General features: G+C 42.6%; 1 protein-coding gene across 3 annotated transcripts; it reads left to right on the top strand.

Annotated features, from left to right (window-relative positions):
- Positions 1–6,307: 6,307 nt before the first annotated feature.
- Positions 6,308–20,123, top strand: OAS1 (2'-5'-oligoadenylate synthetase 1). Of its 3 annotated transcripts, none has more exons than XM_055096197.2 (6): positions 6,308–6,727; positions 8,050–8,341; positions 10,566–10,750; positions 16,019–16,248; positions 17,057–17,210; positions 18,099–18,230. In XM_055096197.2, exons 1-6 carry the CDS (start codon positions 6,548–6,550, stop codon positions 18,213–18,215), a joined length of 1,158 nt encoding a protein of 385 aa, XP_054952172.1. In that variant the 5' UTR covers positions 6,308–6,547; the 3' UTR covers positions 18,216–18,230. The 3 variants fall into 3 exon arrangements, with proteins under 3 accessions (XP_054952172.1, XP_003832494.2, XP_003832493.2); XM_003832446.6 differs by lacking the exon at positions 18,099–18,230 and adding an exon at positions 18,989–20,123 and having other exon boundaries at positions 6,310–6,727; XM_003832445.6 differs by lacking the exon at positions 18,099–18,230 and adding an exon at positions 18,891–20,123 and having other exon boundaries at positions 6,337–6,727.
- The last annotated feature ends 562 nt before the right edge of the window (positions 20,124–20,685 follow it).

Here is a 20,685-nt window from a genome sequence, read left to right on the forward strand (position 1 = left end):
AGAGAGGTGCTAATTAGGTCCTTAGAAGCCTCACAGGAACAGCTGGAGACACTTGCCATTCTCCCTGTGCTCCTGGCAGACATCACTAATCAATACGGCATCTTTCCTACAGAACCTACAAGCAGCCTCTGAGTCCCTCTCAACCCAGGGTTCCAGGGAGCCACTACTAGTCAGTCATGGGTGGCGGTTAAAAAGAAGCCTAATTTCCATCCTTAAACTGGTTAATCTTCATTTATATGCGGACATGCCTAACAGATTGAGATGAATATATAGGAGGAAAGTTTTCATAAATGTTAGTACACCTGATCTAGCTAATTGTGCTGCCCCACCCCCGACCCCTGGCTGACCCCATTGAAATAAAACACTCTGTAAGTGGCTATATGGTGTGTTGGAAAGCATCTGCCCTGAAAAGAACACGAGCCAAAATTTCAATTAAGTCCAGCATTCAAATTCTGACTGACACTTTCTAGCTATGGGAACTTGGCCAAGTCATTTAGCCTCACTGAGTATCAGTTTCCTCAGCTGGAGTAATAAATATTTCAAAGAGTTGCCGAGAGGTGTTAACGGTACAGTCCATCGAGAGTACCTGGCACGTAGTAGAGACTTGACAAGTGCCACCTCCGCTTGCCAGCCCCTAAACTTGGGCTCCCTCACGCAGCTTGCATCAGGGAAAATGCTCCTGAACTGGCATTGGTTGAAAACAGGACGTTGGAGCTGAAAGTGGGTGAAGTTCAGGTGAGGCAGAAATCAGATCTCCAAGGTCTCTGCACAGATGGGAGCAGACTCTCCTGCTGGTGCTCACAGAAATTCAGCCAACATCTAGAGATGTTTGTTCTGAGTAGGAGTCAGAGGCAAGATCAAGTTGCTGAGGTCTGGTTTCCCATCAGGGATGACAAAAGGGAGGCCAGGAAAAGGGGCAGGTCACAGGGCTGGTGGTTCCTGGTGAAAGCAGTGCAGGCCCAATCGCGGCTGGGCTTACCGCCAAGTGGATTAAACACTCAATGCTCTGAAACCTGCCAGGCTGACCCTTGCTCAGCTCAATCAGATCTGCCAGGGACATTGGCTTGATGAGGTTAAGCAAGCCATTCAAGGTGATGGACACCCCAATTACCCTGATGTGATCATGACACATCATACACCTGTGTCCAAAATATTGCATGCACCCCATAAATATGTACAACTCTTATGTATTCATAATAATTAAAAATAATTTTTGACCAGGCATGGTGGCTCATGCCTGCAATCCCAGCACTTTGGGAGGCCAGGCAGGTGGATCACCTGAGGTCAGGAGTTCAAGACCAGCCTGGCCAGTATGGTGAAATCCTGTCTCTACTAAAAATACAAAAACTTAGCCAGGCGTGGTGGCGGGCACCTGTAATCCTTGCTATTTGGGAGGCTGAGGCAGGAGAATCACTTGAACCTGGGAGGTGGAGGTTGTGGTAAGCTGAGATCATGTCATTGCACTCCAGCTTAGGCAACAAGAGTGAAACTCCGTCTCAAAAAATAAATAAATAAAAATAATAATTTTTAAAAAGAGTACCATGAAAGCAAAAGTATGCACATAAGAGGTATCTTTTGGCCGGGTGCGGTGGCTCACACCTGTAATCCCAGCACTTTGGGAGGCCAAGGCAGGTGGATCACAAGAGTTTGAGACCAGCCTGGCCAACATGGTGAAACCCCGTCTCTACTAAAAATACAAAAAATTAGCTGGGTGTGGTGGCAGACACCTGTAATCCCAGCTACTCGGGAGGCTGAGGGAGGAGAATTGCTTGATCCCAGGAGGTGGAGGTTGCAGTGAGCCAAGACTATGGCACTGCACTCCAGCATGGGCAACAGAGTGAGACTCTGTCTCAAAAAAAAAAAAAAAAAAAAAAGAGGTATCTTGCTTGGCTCTTGTCCATATCTGCTGTGTGATCTTGAATAAGTCACTTCCCCTTTTTGTTCTCTGACTACACAGGTAGACATCAGAGCATCATGATTCTCTATGTTAATTGTTACACCCCATAAATGTGCCGTTGTTTCCTAATCATTCGTTGAAGACCGAGACCTTTTTGCTGAGGACAGGCCCCCTGACTGGAGTCCCACACTATCTTTCTCTCAAAGCGCAAGAATGAGTGGTGTGTAATTTCCTGTTTCTGTTTCTTTAAAGGAAACAATAATTTAAAGCCACCTGCAAAGGCATGAAGGCATAATCCTGGGCAAAAGTGGATTTGTTTCAACTTATTTTCTCAATCTTCTATGGCATCATCTCACTCTTAGCTAATTCTACGCAATGCTTGCCTTTATTGCATCTTTCCAAAGAATTGGATGTTGGTTTCCTAAGGACAGCTCTCTTTTGCACTCATCTGTTTATAGATATATATATATATTTAATCAAAAATATTTAACAACTGCAATTGCCATGAGGACATTTGGGAGCAAACAAAATTTTATTTATTTATTTAGAGACAGGGTCTCACTATGGGAGCAAACAAAGTCTTCTTTATTTATTTAGAGACAGCATCTAGCTATGTTGTCCAGGCTGGTCTCAAACTCCAGAGCTCAAGTGAGCCTCCTGCCTCCACCTCCGAAAGTGCTGGGATTACAAGCCTGAATCACTGCTGCTGGCCAGAATCTTTTTTTTTTTTTTCAGTTAATTTAGAAAGTTTATTTTGCCAAGGTTGAGGATGCCAACCTGTGACACAGCCTCAGGAGGTCCTGAGGACATGTGCCCAAGGCAGTCAGAGACAGTTTGGTTTTATACATTTTAGGGGACATGAGACATCAATCAACATATGTAAGATGGACATTGGTTTGGTCTGGAAAGGCGGGACAACTCGAAGTGGGGAGGGGGCTTCCAAGTCGTAGGTATATAAGACCCAAATGGTTGCATTATTTTGAATTTCTGATTAGCCTCTCTGAAGGGGGCAATCAGAAATGCATTTATCTCAGTGAGCAGAGGGGTGATTTTGAATAGAACGGGAGGCAGGTTTGCCCTGAGCAATTCCCCAGCTTGACTTTTCCCTTTAGCTGAGTGATTTTGGGGCCCCAAGATATTTTCCTTTCACATTTCCTCCCTTTTCTTTTTAAAAATATTTTAGACAAAGCATTTTAGAAGAAAATGAGTCTCTAGTCTCAGGTTTCATCTGATTTCTCTTGGCTAGGATGGTTTATTACTATAAGGGTAAGTCTGGAGTTACTAGGAAAGCTCATTTTTAGAAGGTTGTAAAGTCTCATGTCCTATGAAGAGAAAATAGGGGGAGGAAGGGAGAACACAACAAACAAAAGAACAATCCTGGAAAATCAAGATACAGGCCAGAGTACTCCGAAGTTCACACATCAGCAGACAGGTATGAAAGTGGCTTACGTCTGTAAATATGTAATTATTTTTTTCTGAGGTTTAAGTTGTCTAGCTCCAGTTTGCAGGGCTTTATAAAAGCACAACTTAGTTTTCAGTGATTCCAAATTAGGGAAAATGGGGGAAAAAGAAGGAAAAAATTTAAAATATTATTTTGGAGACTTGTAGCCAAGAAAAATTAGAATTCAGTCCAAACTATAGAAAATAATAAAAATTGAAAAACATTAGGCAAGACTAGAATGCAACAACAGGTGTACTATAGTTTTTGAAGCATAATCTTTCTCCAGTTTCCCATTTTTACTAAAGATGAATCATGGTAAGGGAGGAGACCACCCCTCATATTGTCTTATGCCTAATTTCTGCCTCCAAAGAAAGAAGAAGTAAAAACTAAAAGGCAGAAATGAAATCCACAAGCAGATAGCCTGGTGCCACACCCTGGGCCTGGTAGTTAAAGATCGACTCCTGACCTAATAGGTTATTTGCATAAAAAAGGCACTGTGAAGATCCCTGTCCTATTCTGTTCTGTTCTAATTACTGGTGTATGCAACCCCCAGTCATGTACCCACTGCTTGCTCAATCCATCACGACCCTCTCACACGGACCCCCTTAGAGTTGTGAGCCCTTAAAAGGGACAAGAATTGCTCACTCGGGGAGCTCAGCTCTTGAGACAGGAGTCTTGCCCATGCTCCCGGCCGAATAAACCCCTTCCTTCTTTAACTCGGTGTCTGAGGGGTTTTGTCTGCGGCTCTTCCTGCTACCATGGTATGACTGGTTTGCTTTATCATACTTGGCCTAATTTTTTGCATACAGTGCAGCAAGAATCTTCAACTAGTAAATGAAGTGAGTATTGCAAAGACAGCACCCCACCCTCATGGTGACATTTAGTCTTAGGCCAAAGTCAACATCTTATACAGTAGGAGTGGAGAGTGTCAACTCATGAATAATCTGGTTAAGAGGTTAAGGGGTTGTAAGAAAGATAGTTGGCATTTACAAAATATTTCATCCAACAAAAACAGGAAACACATTCTTCTCAAACTCACACAGAACATTCACCAAGACATATTATGCTCTGGGCTAGAAAACACACTTTAACAAATTTCAACAGAGATATGTTATGCAAAGCATGCCCTTTACTACAATGGAATTAAAAAAGAAACCCACAAAAGAAAGATAGCTGGAAAATTCCAAAATATATGGAGATTAAAGAACACATCTCTAAATAACACATGGGGCAAGGAAGAAGTCTCAAGAGAAATTTTAAAATATTTTGGGCCAGGCTCAGTGGCTTACGCCTGTAATCCTAGCACTTTGGGAGGCTGAGGCAGATGGATCGCTTGAGCCCAGGAGTTCGAGACCAGACTGGGCCACATGCAGAAACCCCATCTCTACAAAAAATACAAAAATTAGCCAGGCATGGTGGCATGTACCTGTAGTCCCAGCTACTTGGGAGGCTGAGGTGGGAGGATCACCTGAGCCCAGGAGGTCAAGGCTGCAGTGAGCTAAGATTGTGCCACTGCACCCCAGCCTGGGCAACAGAGTGAGACCCTGTCTCAACAAAATAAATAAATATATTTTGAATTAAATTAAAATGAAAAAACAGCCTATCAAAAAGTGTGGGATGTAGTGAAAGTAGTGTTTAGAGGGAAAGTTATAGCATTGAATGCATATATTAGGAGAAGAAAGATCTAATTCAGAGAGGGATGAACAGGTGAGGCATAGGGGGTTTTAAGGTAGTGAAACTGTTGCAGGGCAGGGGAGCCCCAAAACTGGGACACCGTCCGGGAAGGCTCTTGGCTTCGTCCAGGAAGGAATTCAAGGGTGAGCTAGAGGAGGAAGAAAAAGGTTTGTTGAGGCAGCAGGGTTACAGTTCTGTGACTGTCCCTGCAGAGCAGGGCCACCCCATAGGCAGTGCCTGGAGAGCAGCAGCTCGGGGCAGTTCTATAGTCACATTCATACCCACTTTTAAATACGTGCAAATTAAGGGCAGGTTATTCAGAAATTTCTAGAAGAAGGGTGGTAACTGGGTCATTGCCAGGGAATGAGTAAACTGTTCATGGTGCTGGTGCTCATGCCAGCCAGTCTTCAATCTGGCCCTGAGTCAAGCCCCACCTCCTATCTCAAAACTATTCTGCATGGTGCTGTAATGGTGGATACATGACATGTTATGTTTGGCAAAATCCATAGAACTGTAGGACACAAGAGTGAACCTTAATGTAAACCTTAATGTAAATGGACTTTTGTTAATTATGATGTATTAATATCCATTCATCAATTGTAACAAATGTATCACAGTACTGTTAATAATAGAGGAACTTATTGGCAGGAGAGAGAGCTTATGGAACTCTCTGCACATTCAGCTCAATATTTCTGTAAGCCTAAAACTGCTGTGAGAAATAAAATCCAACCTGGGCAACATAGCAAGACCTTGTCTCTACAAAAAATAAAAAATGAGCTGGGTGCAGTAACGCATGCCAGTAGTCCCAGGTATTCAGGAGGCTGGGGCAGGAGGATCGCTTGAACCCAGGAAGTTGAGGTTGCGCGAGTCATGATCATGCCCCTGCACTCCAGCCTGGATAACAAAGCAAGATCCTGTCTCCAAAAAATAATAAAATAAAATAAAAATCTACTAATTGAAAGGGAAAAAAGCATAGTATAATACCATTCTTAACAAAAAGAAAAGAGACCTGTGTTTGTGTGTGTGTTAACATTTGAAAAAATCTGGAAAGCTCTATATCAAAACGTTTATAGAGGCAATTTTGTAGTGTTAGAATCATAGATGATCTTTCCACTTCCTGGTTTTTCTGACTTTTTTTCTTTTTGCAGTGGGCATGTATTGCTGGAAAATACCACAGACAACTGTGAAAGGATTTCATCAACAACAAAAAAAAGATAAAGAAAGAAACACAAAATCTGTTAAATAAGATTTATGTTGGCTGGAGGTTAAAATGCATTTTCAGAGCAGAGTTCAGAGAAAGGCTGGGCTGCTTGTTGCTGGTTAAAGGACAAAGGGTACGTTTCAGGAAGCAGAAGAGTGAGCAGATGAAATTCAGCACTGGGATCAGGGGAGTGTCTGATTTGCAAAAGGAAAGTGCAAAGACAGCTCCTCCCTTCTGAGGAAACGAAACCAACAGCAGTCCAAGCTCAGTCAGCAGAAGAGATAAAAGCAAACAGGTCTGGGAGGCAGTTCTGTTGCCACTCTCTCTCCTGTCAATGATGGATCTCAGAAATACCCCAGCCAAATCTCTAGACAAGTTCATTGAAGACTATCTCTTGCCAGACACGTGTTTCCGCACGCAAATCAACCATGCCATTGACATCATCTGTGGGTTCCTGAAGGAAAGGTGCTTCCGAGGTAGCTCCTACCCTGTGTGTGTGTCCAAGGTGGTAAAGGTGAGTCCAGGCCTGCCTGGCCAGGGGAGGGGTGGCTGAATGTGCAAGAGTTGAGATTGAGAATGAGAGAGAAAGAGAGAGAGAGAGAGAAGCAAAAACCTAGAACCCAGGGTGCAAATGTGAGTACAGAGAGCTGAGATCTTCTGGGCTGGTGGTTTCTTATTTATCCACACAGCACGTTAAAATAGATTCTGGGGTGAAATCCTACATCCCTATTATTAACAAGTGACCCTCCCCCCTACTTCCCGCTGAAGTTTATGAACCACTGTCCTGGGCGATGCCCATTTCAGAAATAGGGAACTGAATCCCAGCTCTGGTAAACAGTTTGCTAATTAGTGGCCAGGCTAGGGGCTCACCATTTCTGCAGCGAAGAATCATATGTTTTGAAAGCAAATAGCACGTGCTGGCTGTGAGACCTTGAGCAAGTCACTTAACTACTCTGTGTTCCAATTTCCTCAGCCATAATCCCCAATACTGTTGCAGTCTTGCCAGTGCACCTTAATGTAGCAGCTTCTCACTGAATTAGTACCCAAGGTTCTTTGTCCTGCATCCAAGAAAATTAAGGAACATGGACACAAACGTGAGCTTAGAGCAAAAGTTCAGTAAGCAAAAGAAGAAAGCTGTCTCCACTGTGGAGAGGGAAGTCTGAGTGGATTGCCAGATTGCAGCTGAATGCAAAAAACTTTTATAAGAAACCACTCTCCTCCCTGTAACTGTTTGAGAAACTTTTTATCAGTAAAGCTGTGCAACTTCCCTTACCTTATGCAGCTGTGGGTATATCTCTAGGCAAGCATAAAGCGCTGCTTCTCTTGTATGTATAACTGTGGATTTGTTTTAGGTAAGCCCCACTCCCTGCGCCAGTTTCAGGCAGGCCGCTCCTCCAGGGCCCAGCCTTGACCATTTACCTAACTGATTTTTCCTCTACTTTCCCTCAATACCTCATAGGACCGTGCAGATTAAGTAAAATAGTAAGTGTGAACCACCCAGCATAAGCTAGTCCTGGGCATCGTAAAGGACAATGGGAAAAGAACACAGATCCTGGAAGAAGGCCCCCAGGTTTGAATTGTATTTGCCACCTACTAGCTGGGTGATGGGGCTGATATATTATCTCACTGAGCATCCATTTTCCCATCTGTAAAATGGGAACTAATGATAATGGCATCCAAATCATAGCATCATTGTGAGCATTATAGGAGTTTAAGACATGCAATGCCTTCAGAACAGTGGCTAGTGCTCCATAATGTTAGTGATTGCTCCTGTCATTTTATTTAGGGAGGTTTGCCTCACTAAGCATCAATTATTATTTTTGTCGTCTTTTTCAGGGTGGCTCCTCAGGCAAGGGCACCACCCTCAGAGGCCGATCTGACGCTGACCTGGTTGTCTTCCTCAGTCCTCTCACCACTTTTCAGGATCAGTTAAATCGCCGGGGAGAGTTCATCCAGGAAATTAGGAGACAGCTGGAAGTCTGTCAAAGAGAGGAGAGAGCATTTTCCGTGAAGTTTGAGGTCCAGGCTCCACGCTGGGACAACCCCCGTGCGCTCAGCTTTGTACTGAGTTCGCTCCAGCTTGGGGAGGGGGTGGAGTTCGATGTGCTCCCTGCCTTTGATGCCCTGGGTGAGAGCTCCCAGCTTCTTTTTCTCCCTCTTCCCATTTCTGAGCAGAAATCTCCCACAGTTTGAGAGCTTTTTGCCCCAACAGGGCATCTCTCTAAAGCAGGGTGGGAGGAGATCTTAGGATCTGTCCCAGGGCAAGAATGAATACGGTCATGATCTATCACAGGAGAGACATTAAACAGCAAATTGGCATAATGTGGGGACAAAGACATTTCTTACAGAACATCTGCAAGGCTTACTGGTTCTGTTTAAGGCAAAATGTGTGAATTTTATCTTTCTAAAATCAGGCAGCAAAGATGTGGCTTAAAGTTCATGTTACTCTCATCTTTGTCCCAACATGAGATCTCATCAAACGTATGCAGCACGTTGGGAGATAGATATTTATAATCTGCAGGAACATTTGGACAGGAAGTGTAACCTCTCAGAGGCTCCCTTGCCACATCAGGAGAATTGGTAAAACCACACTACCTGTATCATATCATTATTTTAAGTGATAAATGATCATCTACATTCAGCTCTGATGAGTAATAGGTGTTCAAAAATAGGAACTTCCAGCCAAGTGTGGTGGCTCATGCTTGTAATTCCAACACTTTTGGAGGCTGAGGCAGGAGGGTCGCTTGAGCCCAGGAGTTCAAGACCAGCCTGGGCAGCAAAGTGAAACCTCATCTCTACTAAAAATTTTAAAACATTAGCCAAGTGTGGTGGTACATGCCTGTGGTCGCAGTTATTCAGGACGCTGAGACTGAACGATCACATGAGGCCAGCCAAGGATTCGAGGTGTCAGTGAGCCACGAATGTACCACTGCACTCCATCCTAGGCACAGAGCAAGAGCAAGACCCTGTCTCAATCAATCAGCCAATCAGTCAAAACTATGAATTTCCCAGCTGTATATGAAGGCACCTCAGAACACCACAGTGAACTCACAGAGGGACACGGAATAGTTTAGATTTTAATTTTTTGAGGGAAATGCGATGACATCTGTCACACGCCGCACAAGCAGCTACTATTAAACTGAACTTACTGATTAGTGGCTACTAATTAATAGTTGGTCATTAAGCAGTAATTAGTGATTAATTATCAAGTAATTAGGACTTAATTAAAGGAACTGCCACAGTTTCCTTTAGTCCTAGGGCAGCCATGAAAAAAAAATGCTGACTCTCCAAAGACACCAGGGTATGAGAAAGTTTTGGATTCTCTCCTTTGTGCCATCTCCTGTGCTGGGGGCTGAAGTACAATGGTTGTAAAAGACAAGAGGGAGAAGGCTGGTCACAGTGGCTCACGCCTGTAATCTCAGCACTTTGGGAGGCCAAAGTGGGGGGATCACTTGAAGTCAGGAATTCAAGACCAGCCTGGCCAACATGGTGAAATCTCACATCTACTAAAAATACAAAAATTAGCTGGGCGTGGTGGTGTGTGCCTGTAATCACAGGTACTCGGGAGGCTGAGGCAGGAGAATTGCTTGAACCCAGGAGATGGAGGTTGCAATGAGCCAAGATCATGCCATTGCACTCCAGCCTGGGCAACAGAGTGAGACTCCATCTCGAAAAAAAGAAAAAAGAAAAGAATATAAGGAGTGATTAAAAAAAAAAGAAAAGAAAACTAAGTAGGGTGAAACAATAGATAGCCATGGGGGTTAGGGAGCTTTTTTAGACAGGGTCATGAGGGAGGGTCCCTGAGCCTGAGTGGTGAGAAGGAGTGAGCCTTGGGGAGATCTGGAGGTTCTGGGAAGAGGAATGGCAAGTGCAGAGGCCCTGAAGCAGCAATGACCATGGCACATTTGAGGAAGAGAGAAAAAGTCAGAGAAGTAGAAAGTGGGCAAAGGAAGCAAGACAGGAGGTGAGGTGGGAGAGGTTCCAGAGACCAGATCACACCAGACATCATTGGCCACCATAAGATCTTTGGGTTTTAAAATTCCAGATGTTATGGGATGCAGGAAGCAGCATGATCAGCAGCATTCTCTAGGTGCCAGGTTGAGAACAGGCTGTGGGGGAACCTGTAAAGAGGTTGCTGCCATAGTTCCGGCGAGTGACGGTGGTGGCTTGGATGGGGTGATGGCAGTGGAGAGGGCAGGAGGGAGGATCAGGAATGGACGTCAAGACTTCCCAGCCCTGGGTCTGCTGCACTTTTCAATCAAACCCCATGGCCAGGGAGATTGTCCCCTCAGAGTGACTGAAGGAAATTCAGAGAAGAGCTGACACCTAAGTTGTAGATTTTGCCCAAACAGGTCAGTTGATTGGCAGCTATAAACCTGACCCCCAAATCTATGTCAAGCTCATTGAGGAGTGCACCTACCTGCAGAAAGAGGGCGAGTTCTCCACCTGCTTCACAGAACTACAGAGAGACTTCCTGAAGGAGCGCCCCACCAAGCTCAAGAGCCTCATCCGCCTAGTCAAGCACTGGTACCAAAATGTATGGCCCTCCCACCAGGCCTGGTGGGTCCTGTCTCGACTGGGAGCAGAGGAGGGGTGGGGGGAGCAGAGAAAGAAGGGAGTGAAGGGAAGAGGAGGGGGAGTGGTGCAGGGAAATAGAGGGATGGAAAAAGGAGAGAAAGGAAAAAGAGGTGGAGAGAGGAGCCTGCAACAGAAGGGAGAATGAAAGGGAAGGAAGAGAGAAAGGAAGGGATTTTGGTGTTCTGTTCACTGCTGTATCCCCAGAACTTAAAACACAGCCTGGTGCATAATAGGTATAAATAACTGTTGAATAAATGAATCAATGCTACACACACACACGCACGCACACACACGCATGCACACACACACACAGAGAGAGTCAACCACACTCTTCAGAAGGTGGATAAGTTAAAACAAGAGTTTCAAACAAATATATGTTCAGATGCCCTTTCCTCCCACTTACTGGCTGGCTGGCCTTAAGTAAGCAACTTAACCTTTCTGTTCTTTCTGCTTTCTTATCTGCAACGAGTAGCATGCCACAGCTAGAGTAACATGGTGTATAGTTGGTCCTGATAAATGTAGCATATTTTAGCCACCATAGGAGTACACATAATAAAACCTAACATGTATTATGTGCTTAGCTTATCTATGTTTTGTGGATGTGATACAATTTTCTGTTCACTTTTAAATGCCCTGCATCTTAGTCCATTTTAACAGTGATTCTGTAAGTTAGATAAGGTTAGGCATTATTATTAAACCCATTTTACACCAAGAGAAACTTGGGTCAAAAAGAGAAACTCCTGGGTCACATGGCTCATTCGGCCAATAAGTAGCAGAAGTAAAATTTGAATTTGGCTGGGTGCGGTAGCTCACACCAGTAATCCCAGCACTTTGGGAAGCCAAGGCAGGTAGATTGCTTGAGCCCAGGAGTTCAAGACTAGCCTGAGCAACATGGCAAAACCTCGTCTCTACAAAATAAACTAAAAATTTAGCCAGGTGTGATGGTGAGCACCTGTAGCCCCAGCTACTGGGTAGGCTGAGGTGGGAGGATCACTTGAGCCTGGGAGGAGGAGGTTGCAGTAAGTCAGGATTGCACTACTGCACTCCAGCCTGTGTGACAGAGCAAGATCTTGTCTCAAACAAACAAACAAAAAAACAAAAACTCGAATTTGGGTCTATTGACTTAAGAGTTTGCCTGATAATAATAGGCATTCAATGTATATTTCTTGAATGAACGAATGAATGAAAATAATCAGGAATAAACTTTCCAATTTAAAAGTAACACCTCTAGGTAAAAAAAGACAATCATTTAGTTGCCAGACTTCTAAGTGTTTGCTGTTCCATGAATTGTAATCATGGAGCCTGAGCATTGTAGAATTTACAAAAGCAGTTCCTGACAAAAGCAGCACTGCCCCCAGGGACATATTGAAAATTAATGAGGGTGTTTTTCGTAACCATGGTGATGGGAGAACATGGGTGCTACTTATACTTAGTGGAAAGAAGACAAGAATGCTAGTTATTGTACAATGATCAAGAGAGTCCTGCACAGCCAAGAATTGTCTTTTTCTTTCTTTCTTGATGCTGTTCTTCTTTAAAACAAGACAAGATTAACAATAATTTAACTCCACTAACCACCATCGTCACCACCTCCAACTTATATGCTACATTTCTTGTATATTTCAAGTCTGTTTATATTTTCAAGTGCCTCGAAGTATTATTGTTTTATAGCCAAATGTTTAGTTAATCTGCTCACAGATTTACCATTTTCTTCACTATTCATTCTTTCTTACACCTCTAACATTCCATCTGGGGTAATTTTCCTAAATGATCATGCATCCTTTGGGATTTCTTTTGATGATGGTCTATTGGTAGTAAACTCTCTCAGTTATTGTTTGTCTGAAAATGTCATGCTTTTGCCTTCATTGTTGAAGGGTGCTTTTGCTGGGTGGTCATTTCATTATATTGAATATATCATTCCATCTTCCAGTGTCATCATTAAAAAGTCAGTTGCCAGTCTAACTGCAGCTCTTTTATAAGTAACCTATCTTATTCTTCTGGCTGCATGTAAAAGTTTTCTCTTTGTCTTTGATTTTGTTTAGCTTCAATCTGCTGTGTCTTAATGATGGGTTCCTATTGTTTGTCCTGATTGGGATTCCGTTAAGATTCCTGAATCTGTGGGTAGATATCTTTAATCAGTTTTGAAACTTCTCAGCCATTCTTCTAAAATATTGATTCTCCCTCATTCTCTCCTCACCTTCTGGAATTCCAATTAAATGTATATTAGACCCTACTCTATCTTTCATATCTCTATACTCTCTTCTGTGTTTTTCATCCTTTTGTCTATTTTTCCATGCTTTATTCTGAATAGTTCCTTCTAATCTACCTTCCAATTAACTGATTTTCTCTTTAGCTATATCTAATTTGCTGTAATTAATTACAGTTGCCATTTTTATCCTAAAATTTCTATTTCATATTTTTGTATCTGCCATGGTACTTCTTATGGCTTTTAATTCCCTGCTAACTATTTAAAGTTCTTATTTTATCCTGTGAATATGATATTCCTAGTTATTTTATTTTTAATTTTTATTATTTGTTAATCTTATGTTTTATTTACACTTCTTTTCTGTGACATGAGCACACACAGATTCATGTGTATACATATATGGCTCTGATACCTCTCCTTTCCTGTCCTCATTCAAACCACTGATCACAGAGAGAGGACTATTTTTTTTTATTTTTAATTTTTCTATTTCAATAGGTTTTTGGGGGAACAGGTGGTGTTTGGTTACATGAATAAGTTCTTTAGTGGTGATTTTGGTGCACCCATCACCCAAACAGTGTACATTGTACCCAATGTGTAATCTTTTAACCCTTGCCACACCCCACCCTTTCCCCCCAGTCCCCAAAGTCCCGTGTATCATTCTTATGCCTTTGCTTCCTCATAGCTTAGCTCCCACATATGAGTGAGAACATACAATGTTTGGTTTTCCATTCCTGAGTTATTTAATTAAAATAATAGTATCCAATTCCATCCAGGTTGCTGTGAATGCCATTATTTTTTTCCTTTTCATGGTTGAGTAGTATTCCATGGTGTGTTTGTGTGTGTATAACATTTTTCTTTATCCACTCATTGATTGATGGGCATTTGGGCTGGTTCCATATTTTTTCAATTGCAAATTGTGCTGTTATAAACATGTGTGTGCAAGTATCTTTTTTGTATAATGACTTCTTTTCCTCTGGGTAGATACCTAGTAGTGGGATTGCTGGATCAAATGGTAGATCTACTTTTAGTTCTATGAGGAATCTCCACACTGTTTTCCATGGTGGTTGTATGAGTTTACATTCCCACCAATGGTGTAAAAGTGTTCCCTTTTCACCACATCCACACCAACATCTATTATTGTTTGATTTTTTATTATGACCATTCTTGCAGGAGTGAGGTGGTATCACATTGTGGTTTTGATTTGCATTTCCCTGATAATTAGGGATGTTGAGCATTTTTCCATATGCTTGTTGGTATTTTTTTTTTAATTATTATACTTTAAGTTTTAGGGTACATGTGCACAATGTGCAGGTTAGTTACATATGTATACATGTGCCATGCTGGTGTGCTGCACCCATTAACCCGTCATTTAGCATTAGGTATATCTCCTAATGCTATCCCTCCCCCCTTCCCCCCACCCCGCTTGTTGGTATTTGTATATCTTCATTTGAGAATTCTCTGTTCATGTCCTTAGCCCACTTTTTGATGAGATTGTTTTTTTTCTTGCTGATTCATTTGAGTTCTTTGTAGATTCTGGATATTAGTTGGATGTATAGATTGTGAAGATTTTCTCCCATTCTGTGGGTTGTCTGTTAACTCTGCTAATTATTTATTTTGCTTTGCAGAAGCTTTTTAGTTTAATTAAGTCCCATCTATTTATCTTTGTTTTTGTTGCATTTGCTTTTGGGTTCTTGGTCATGAAGTCTTTGCCTAAGCCAATGTGTAGGAGGGTTTTTCCAATGTTATCTTCTAGAATCTTTATGGTTTCAGGTCTTAGATTTAAGTATTTGATTGATTTTGAGTTGAATTTTGTATAAGGGGAGAGAGAAGGATTCAGTTTCATTCTTCTACATGCAACTTGCCAATTATCCTAGGACCATTTGTTGAATAGGGTGTCCTTTCCCCATTTTCTGTTTTTGTTTGGTTTGTCAAAGATCAGTTGGCTGTGTTTGGCTTTATTTCTGGGTTATCTATTCTGTTCCATTTGTCTACGTGCCTATTTTTATACCAGTACCATGTTGTTTTGGTGACTATGGCCTTACAGTATAGTTTGAAGTCTGGTAATGTAATGCCTCCAGATTTGTTCTTTTTACTTAGTCTTGCTTTGGCTATGTGAGCTGTTTTTTGGTGCCATACAAATTTTAGGATTGTTTCTTCTAGTTCTGTGAAGAATGATGGTGGTATTTTGATGGGAATTGCATTGAATTTGTAGATTGTTTTTGGCAGTATGGTCATTTTCACAATATTGATTCTACCCATTCACGAGCATGGGATGTGTTTCCATTTGTTTGTGTCATCTATGATTTCTTTCAGCAATGTTTTGTAGTTTTCCTTGTAGAGTTCCTAGTTATTTTAAAGTCTGTGTTCAGTCTTTCAGCATTTAAAGTTTGTAGGTTTATTACTATTTCTCTTCTTTCTGTTGGTCATAACTCTTAGTCTTTTGTTTCCTTGTGTGCCTGGTTACATATGTGCTGGTCATTGTATTTGAAAATTATGTGTGAAATAATTTGAGGTTTTGGATTATGTATATTCCTCCAGAAAGAATTTAATTTGCTTCTGTGCATTTCTTAGGAACATTACAAGTCCTTCTTCTCAGTTAATTTTCATAGTATCTTTATAAGATAGGTGCTATTACGACCACTCACTTAGCAGATGAAAATAATGAGGCTCTGAGAGTCTAAGTCAACTATTTGGAATTGGACAATGGTGAAGCCAGGATTCAAACCCACATCAATAAGAATCCAGCGCTCTTAACAAGGGGCCAGTACACTTTTTTTAAAAAAATAAAAGGCTAGATAGTAAATATTTTAGACTTTGTGGACTGCACAGCCTCTGTTGCAACTACTCAACCCTGCCTTTGTAGCATGAATGCAGTCATAAACTGTACATAAATGAATGAGCCTGGATTCGTTCCAAGGAAACTTTATAAAAACAGGTGGCAGGCTGGATCTGGCCCATGAGAAATGTAGTTTACACAAAAGTTGAGCAAACCAATTTTTTTCTGATTGTTTTTCCTCTTCTCAGTGTAAGAAGAAGCTTGGGAAGCTGCCACCTCAGTATGCCCTGGAGCTCCTGACGGTCTATGCTTGGGAGCGAGGGAGCATGAAAACACATTTCAACACAGCCCAGGGATTTCGGACGGTCTTGGAATTAGTCATAAACTACCAGCAACTCTGCATCTACTGGACAAAGTATTATGACTTTAAAAACCCCATTATTGAAAAGTACCTGAGCAGGCAGCTCGAGAAACCCAGGTATGCTATCCCCACATGGCTTAGCTCCCCTATGTAAATGAACACCTGGATACAGGTACAGTGCCTTGGAAATGGAGGAGGTGGGAGGGCTCCCCACTTAGTGAGAATCTCCTGTTGCCCATCATTGTACTGGGCATTTTACTACTGCCATCTGTTTTAAACACCTACCTCCAACCCTGTGAGGCAGGCACTATGCCAATTATTTTACAGGTGAGTAAACTGAGGTTCTGAGAGGTAAGGAGCTTGTCCAACCCTTAACAGAAAATGAGTAAAATAGCTGCAATTTGAACTGAAATAAGAACAGCAGCAACAACAATGATAGTAATTGCTCCCAGGTATTGAAAGCTTGTTGTAAGACTAACACATGCTAATATAATAGTAAAAATTATTATCAATATTACTGATATGTATGTTATGTTCTAGTCGCTGTGCTGAGCATTTCACATAACTGGGCTTTTTCTATCCTCACAGCATAGCCTTTGAGATAGGTATGTGGAACTATTCCCATTTTACAGATAAGAATCCTGAGGCTTAGAGAGTTCAAGTGACCTACCCAAGGGCACATCACTGATAAAGGGCAGAGGTGGGATTCAAACCCACATCTGTCAGGTGCAAGTGCAAGGCTCCTTCTCCTCATGCTCACTGCCTGCGGGGGAATAGGGCACTGGGGACATACCCCAGGGAGCCCTTCCTCATGTTCTGAGTCCCAGTTCATCCCATGCTGCTATTTTGCTCTCCCAGGAGCATCTGGACTCCCTAGACAGAGCCCCAGCTTCTCACCTGTCCCTCTCTAAATGCTGTTCTGCAGGCCTGTGATCCTGGACCCGGCAGACCCTACAGGAAACTTGGGTGGTGGAGACCCAAAGGGTTGGAGGCAGCTGGCACAAGAGGCTGAGGCCTGGCTGAATTACCCATGCTTTAAGAATTGGGATGGGTCCCCAGTGAGCTCCTGGATTCTGCTGGTGAGACCTCCTGCTTCCTCCCTGCCATTCATCCCTGCCCCTCTCCACGAAGCTTGAGACATATAGCTGGAGACCATTCTTTCCAAAGAACTTACCTCTTGCCAAAGGCCATTTATATTCATATAGTGACAGGCTGTTCTCCATATTTTACAGTCATTTTGGTCACAATCGAGGGTTTCTGGAATTTTCACATCCCTTGTCCAGAATTCATTCCCCTAAGAGTAATAATAAATAATCTCTAACACCATTTATTGACTATCTGCTTCGGGCTCAGGTTCCGTCCTAAGCCCTTTAATATGCACTCTCTCATTAAATATTCACAACAATCCCATGAGGCATTTAAAAAAATTTTTTATTATTTTAGATTCAGAGGGCACATGTGCCATTTGTTACACAGCTATATTGTGTAATGGTGGGGTTTGGGCCTCTATTGATCCTGTCGCCCAAATAGTGAACAGAGTACCCAAAAAGAATTTTTTCAACCTTTGCCTTTCTCCTCCCTTTTGGAGTCCCTAGTGTCTACTGTTCCCATCTTTAGCAGATGTTAAGTATTTGATTTTCTGTTTCTGGGTTAATTCACTTCGGATAATGGCCTCCAGCTGCAACTATGATTTCATTCTTTCTTATGGCTGCATAATACTCCATGGTGTAGATATACCACACTTTCTTTATCCAGTTCACATTGATGGGCACTTAAGTTGATTCCATGACTTTGCTATTGTGAATAGTACTGCGATAAACATACGAGTGCTGGTGTCTTTTGATAGAATGATTTCTTTTCCTTTGGGTAGATACCGAGGAGTGGGATTGCTGGGTTGAATGGACATTCTATTTTTAGTTATTTGAGAAGTCCCATGAGGCATGTTTTCTATCATTCCCATCTTACAGATGAGACAAAGGCTCAGAGAGGTGAGGTCACTTGCTCAAGGACATCAGCTAACAAGTGGTGGAAATGGAATTCAAGCTCAGTGGACTCTAAAGCCAGTTCTCATGTCACTGTGCTAAACAGCCTGCCTTGTCACATCCCCACCTCTCATCTGACCAATGGGAGACTCTGAGCAGCTGAGTGACTTGGGTTGTCACACAGCTAAACAGGGGCAAAGGACCCAGTCTTGGATCTTTCCACCTCCAAGCAGGAATCTGTCTGATTCCAGGGGATTGATGATGTTGCAGATGGCTAGGAAGCAGACTCCAGGATGGAATTTAGTATGCAGGATGTTCTAGGGGAGAACCACTGGAACCAGCACTCAGGGAAAGGGGGGAAGAAAGGATAGGAAGGAAGCATGAAAGAGAATAGGGAGAAGTGAACAGGGATGCAGAGCAAATGCCAGTTTCAGCCAACTTCAAGGACAGCCCTGGAGCTGGAATGGCCTTTAGAGCTGCCCCATGGTGACAGAGGTGGCCAGGCCTCTATACCCCTACGTGGACCACTCACTGTGCTTGGACACCTTGGGAAAGGGCATGGCCTTGAGCAAAAGGCTCTCTGCAGCTGAGGCAACCCCTAAAAGGGCTGACGGCTGAAGTCTGTCTGCTGACCACTGTCCCAGCAGCTGGGGTTTGTTAGTCCTTCCTCAAAGGGGGATCCAGATGGCATGTCACAGTGTCTACCGTAAATGCTCACTGAATCCAGCTGCAATGCAGGAAGACTCCCTGATGTGATCATGTGTCTCACCCTTTCAGGCTGAAAGCGACAGTGCAGACGATGAGACCGACGATCCCAGGAGGTATCAGAAATATGGTTACATTGGAACACATGAGTACCCTCATTTCTCTCATAGACCCAGCACACTCCAGGCAGCATCCGCCCCACAGGCAGAAGAGGACTGGACCTGCACCATCCTCTGAATGCCAGTGCATCTTGGGGGAAAGGGCTCCAGTGTTATCTGGACCAGTTCCTTCATTTTCAGGTGGGACTCTTGATCCAGAGAGGACAAAGCTCCTCAGTGAGCTGGTGTATAATCCAGGACAGAACCCAGGTCTCCTGACTCCTGGCCTTGTATGCCCTCTATCCTATCATAGACAACATTCTCCACAGCCTCACTTCATTCCACCTATTCTCTGAAAATATTCCCTGAGAGAGAACAGAGAGATTTAGATAAGAGAATGAAATTCCAGCCTTGACTTTCTTCTGTGCACCTGATGGGAGGGTTATGTCTAATGTGTTATCAATAACAGTAAAAATAAAGCAAATACCATTTATTGGGTGTTTATTAACTTCAAGGCACGGAGCCAAGAAGTACAGATGCATATCTAGGGGTATTGTGTGTGTATATACATTGATTCAACAAGAAACATTTATTGAGCACTTACTATGTGCCAAGCATAGCTCTGGGCACTGGGAATATAGCAGTGCACAAAAGCAGACAGAAATCCCTGTCCTCATGACCCTGCAGAGCCAAGACTTCCAGAATTTTTTAAATAAAAAAATCCCTGTCCTCATGGAGTTGACATTTGTGCAAAACATCTTAATGTTAGATGGTTTTCCTATTACTAATAATTCTGAAATAAGCATCCTTGATTTATCCTTTCTCCATATCTCTGAGAAAAATTATAGAACCTCCCTGTGTGACACAGCAGCCACTAGCCACATGTATCAAATGCTTAAAATGTAGCTAGTCTAAATCTACATGTGCTGTGAGTGCAAGGTATATACTTGGTTTCAAAGACTTAGTACAAATGAAAAGAATGCCAAGTTCTTGCCAACTGATAATTTTTTTAATTGTGTGCTGAAATGACAATTTTTAAATATATTTGAGTTAAATCAAATGAACTTCATCTCTTTCTTTTCCCTTTTTAATTGTGGCTACTAGAAAATGTGAAATCATACATGTGGCTTGTGTTATATTATGTATTTCTATTGGACAGCTCTGTCCTCCAAGGTAAATCACTGGATTAAAGATTCGACTATACTGACTTACATTGCCACATTGTCACACTGTCCTTGGGACCAAGAATCAACATATCATTCATAAGACTCTAAAATATAAAACTCTCATAAATACTCACAAAAGAACCTAGCATGCTCTGATCACCTGAGTTGCTGGTCACTTTGGTGGCTGGTAAGCAGCCTTTGGTCCGTCCAGATTATATTCTTCCATTTAGTGCCCCCCCCCATCCCTGTGAGATGGGTTTTGTTGTTATTCTCATAATATTAAGTGGAATAACTTGAGGTTCTAAGAGGTTACAGTGCTTGCCCAGGGTCACCCAGCTGGTCAGGGGCAGAGTCTGAACTTGAACCCTAATCCTTCTCTCTCTAAAGCTCATGTTCTTAATCACTGCAGTATGGTCTTAATGTGTCCTCATTCATTGAAAGCTTATGTTTTCCTACTCTGGTGCCATGAGAACCAGAAGCATCAATGTCCAGGGGCAGGGAAAGATGAATGCCCCAGCTCAACCTGAGCACAGATTCACCCTTCCTCGGTCTTTTTGTCCTATTTGTAGACTGGATTAGATGATGCCAGTCTACTGATTCAAA

This window comes from Pan paniscus, chromosome 10, assembly GCF_029289425.2.
Source record: "Pan paniscus chromosome 10, NHGRI_mPanPan1-v2.0_pri, whole genome shotgun sequence".
Lineage (NCBI taxonomy): Eukaryota > Metazoa > Chordata > Mammalia > Primates > Hominidae > Pan > Pan paniscus.

Excerpts from the sequence above, each read along its gene's own strand:
- OAS1 (XM_003832446.6), top strand. The coding sequence starts at position 6,548 with ATGATGGATCTCAGAAATACCCCAGCCAAATCTCTAGACAAGTTCATT. Across the intron at positions 6,728-8,049 it reads GTGTGTCCAAGGTGGTAAAG|GGTGGCTCCTCAGGCAAGGG; the intron begins GTGAGTCCAGGC and ends CGTCTTTTTCAG. Across the intron at positions 16,249-17,056 it reads AGGCAGCTCGAGAAACCCAG|GCCTGTGATCCTGGACCCGG; the intron begins GTATGCTATCCC and ends GCTGTTCTGCAG.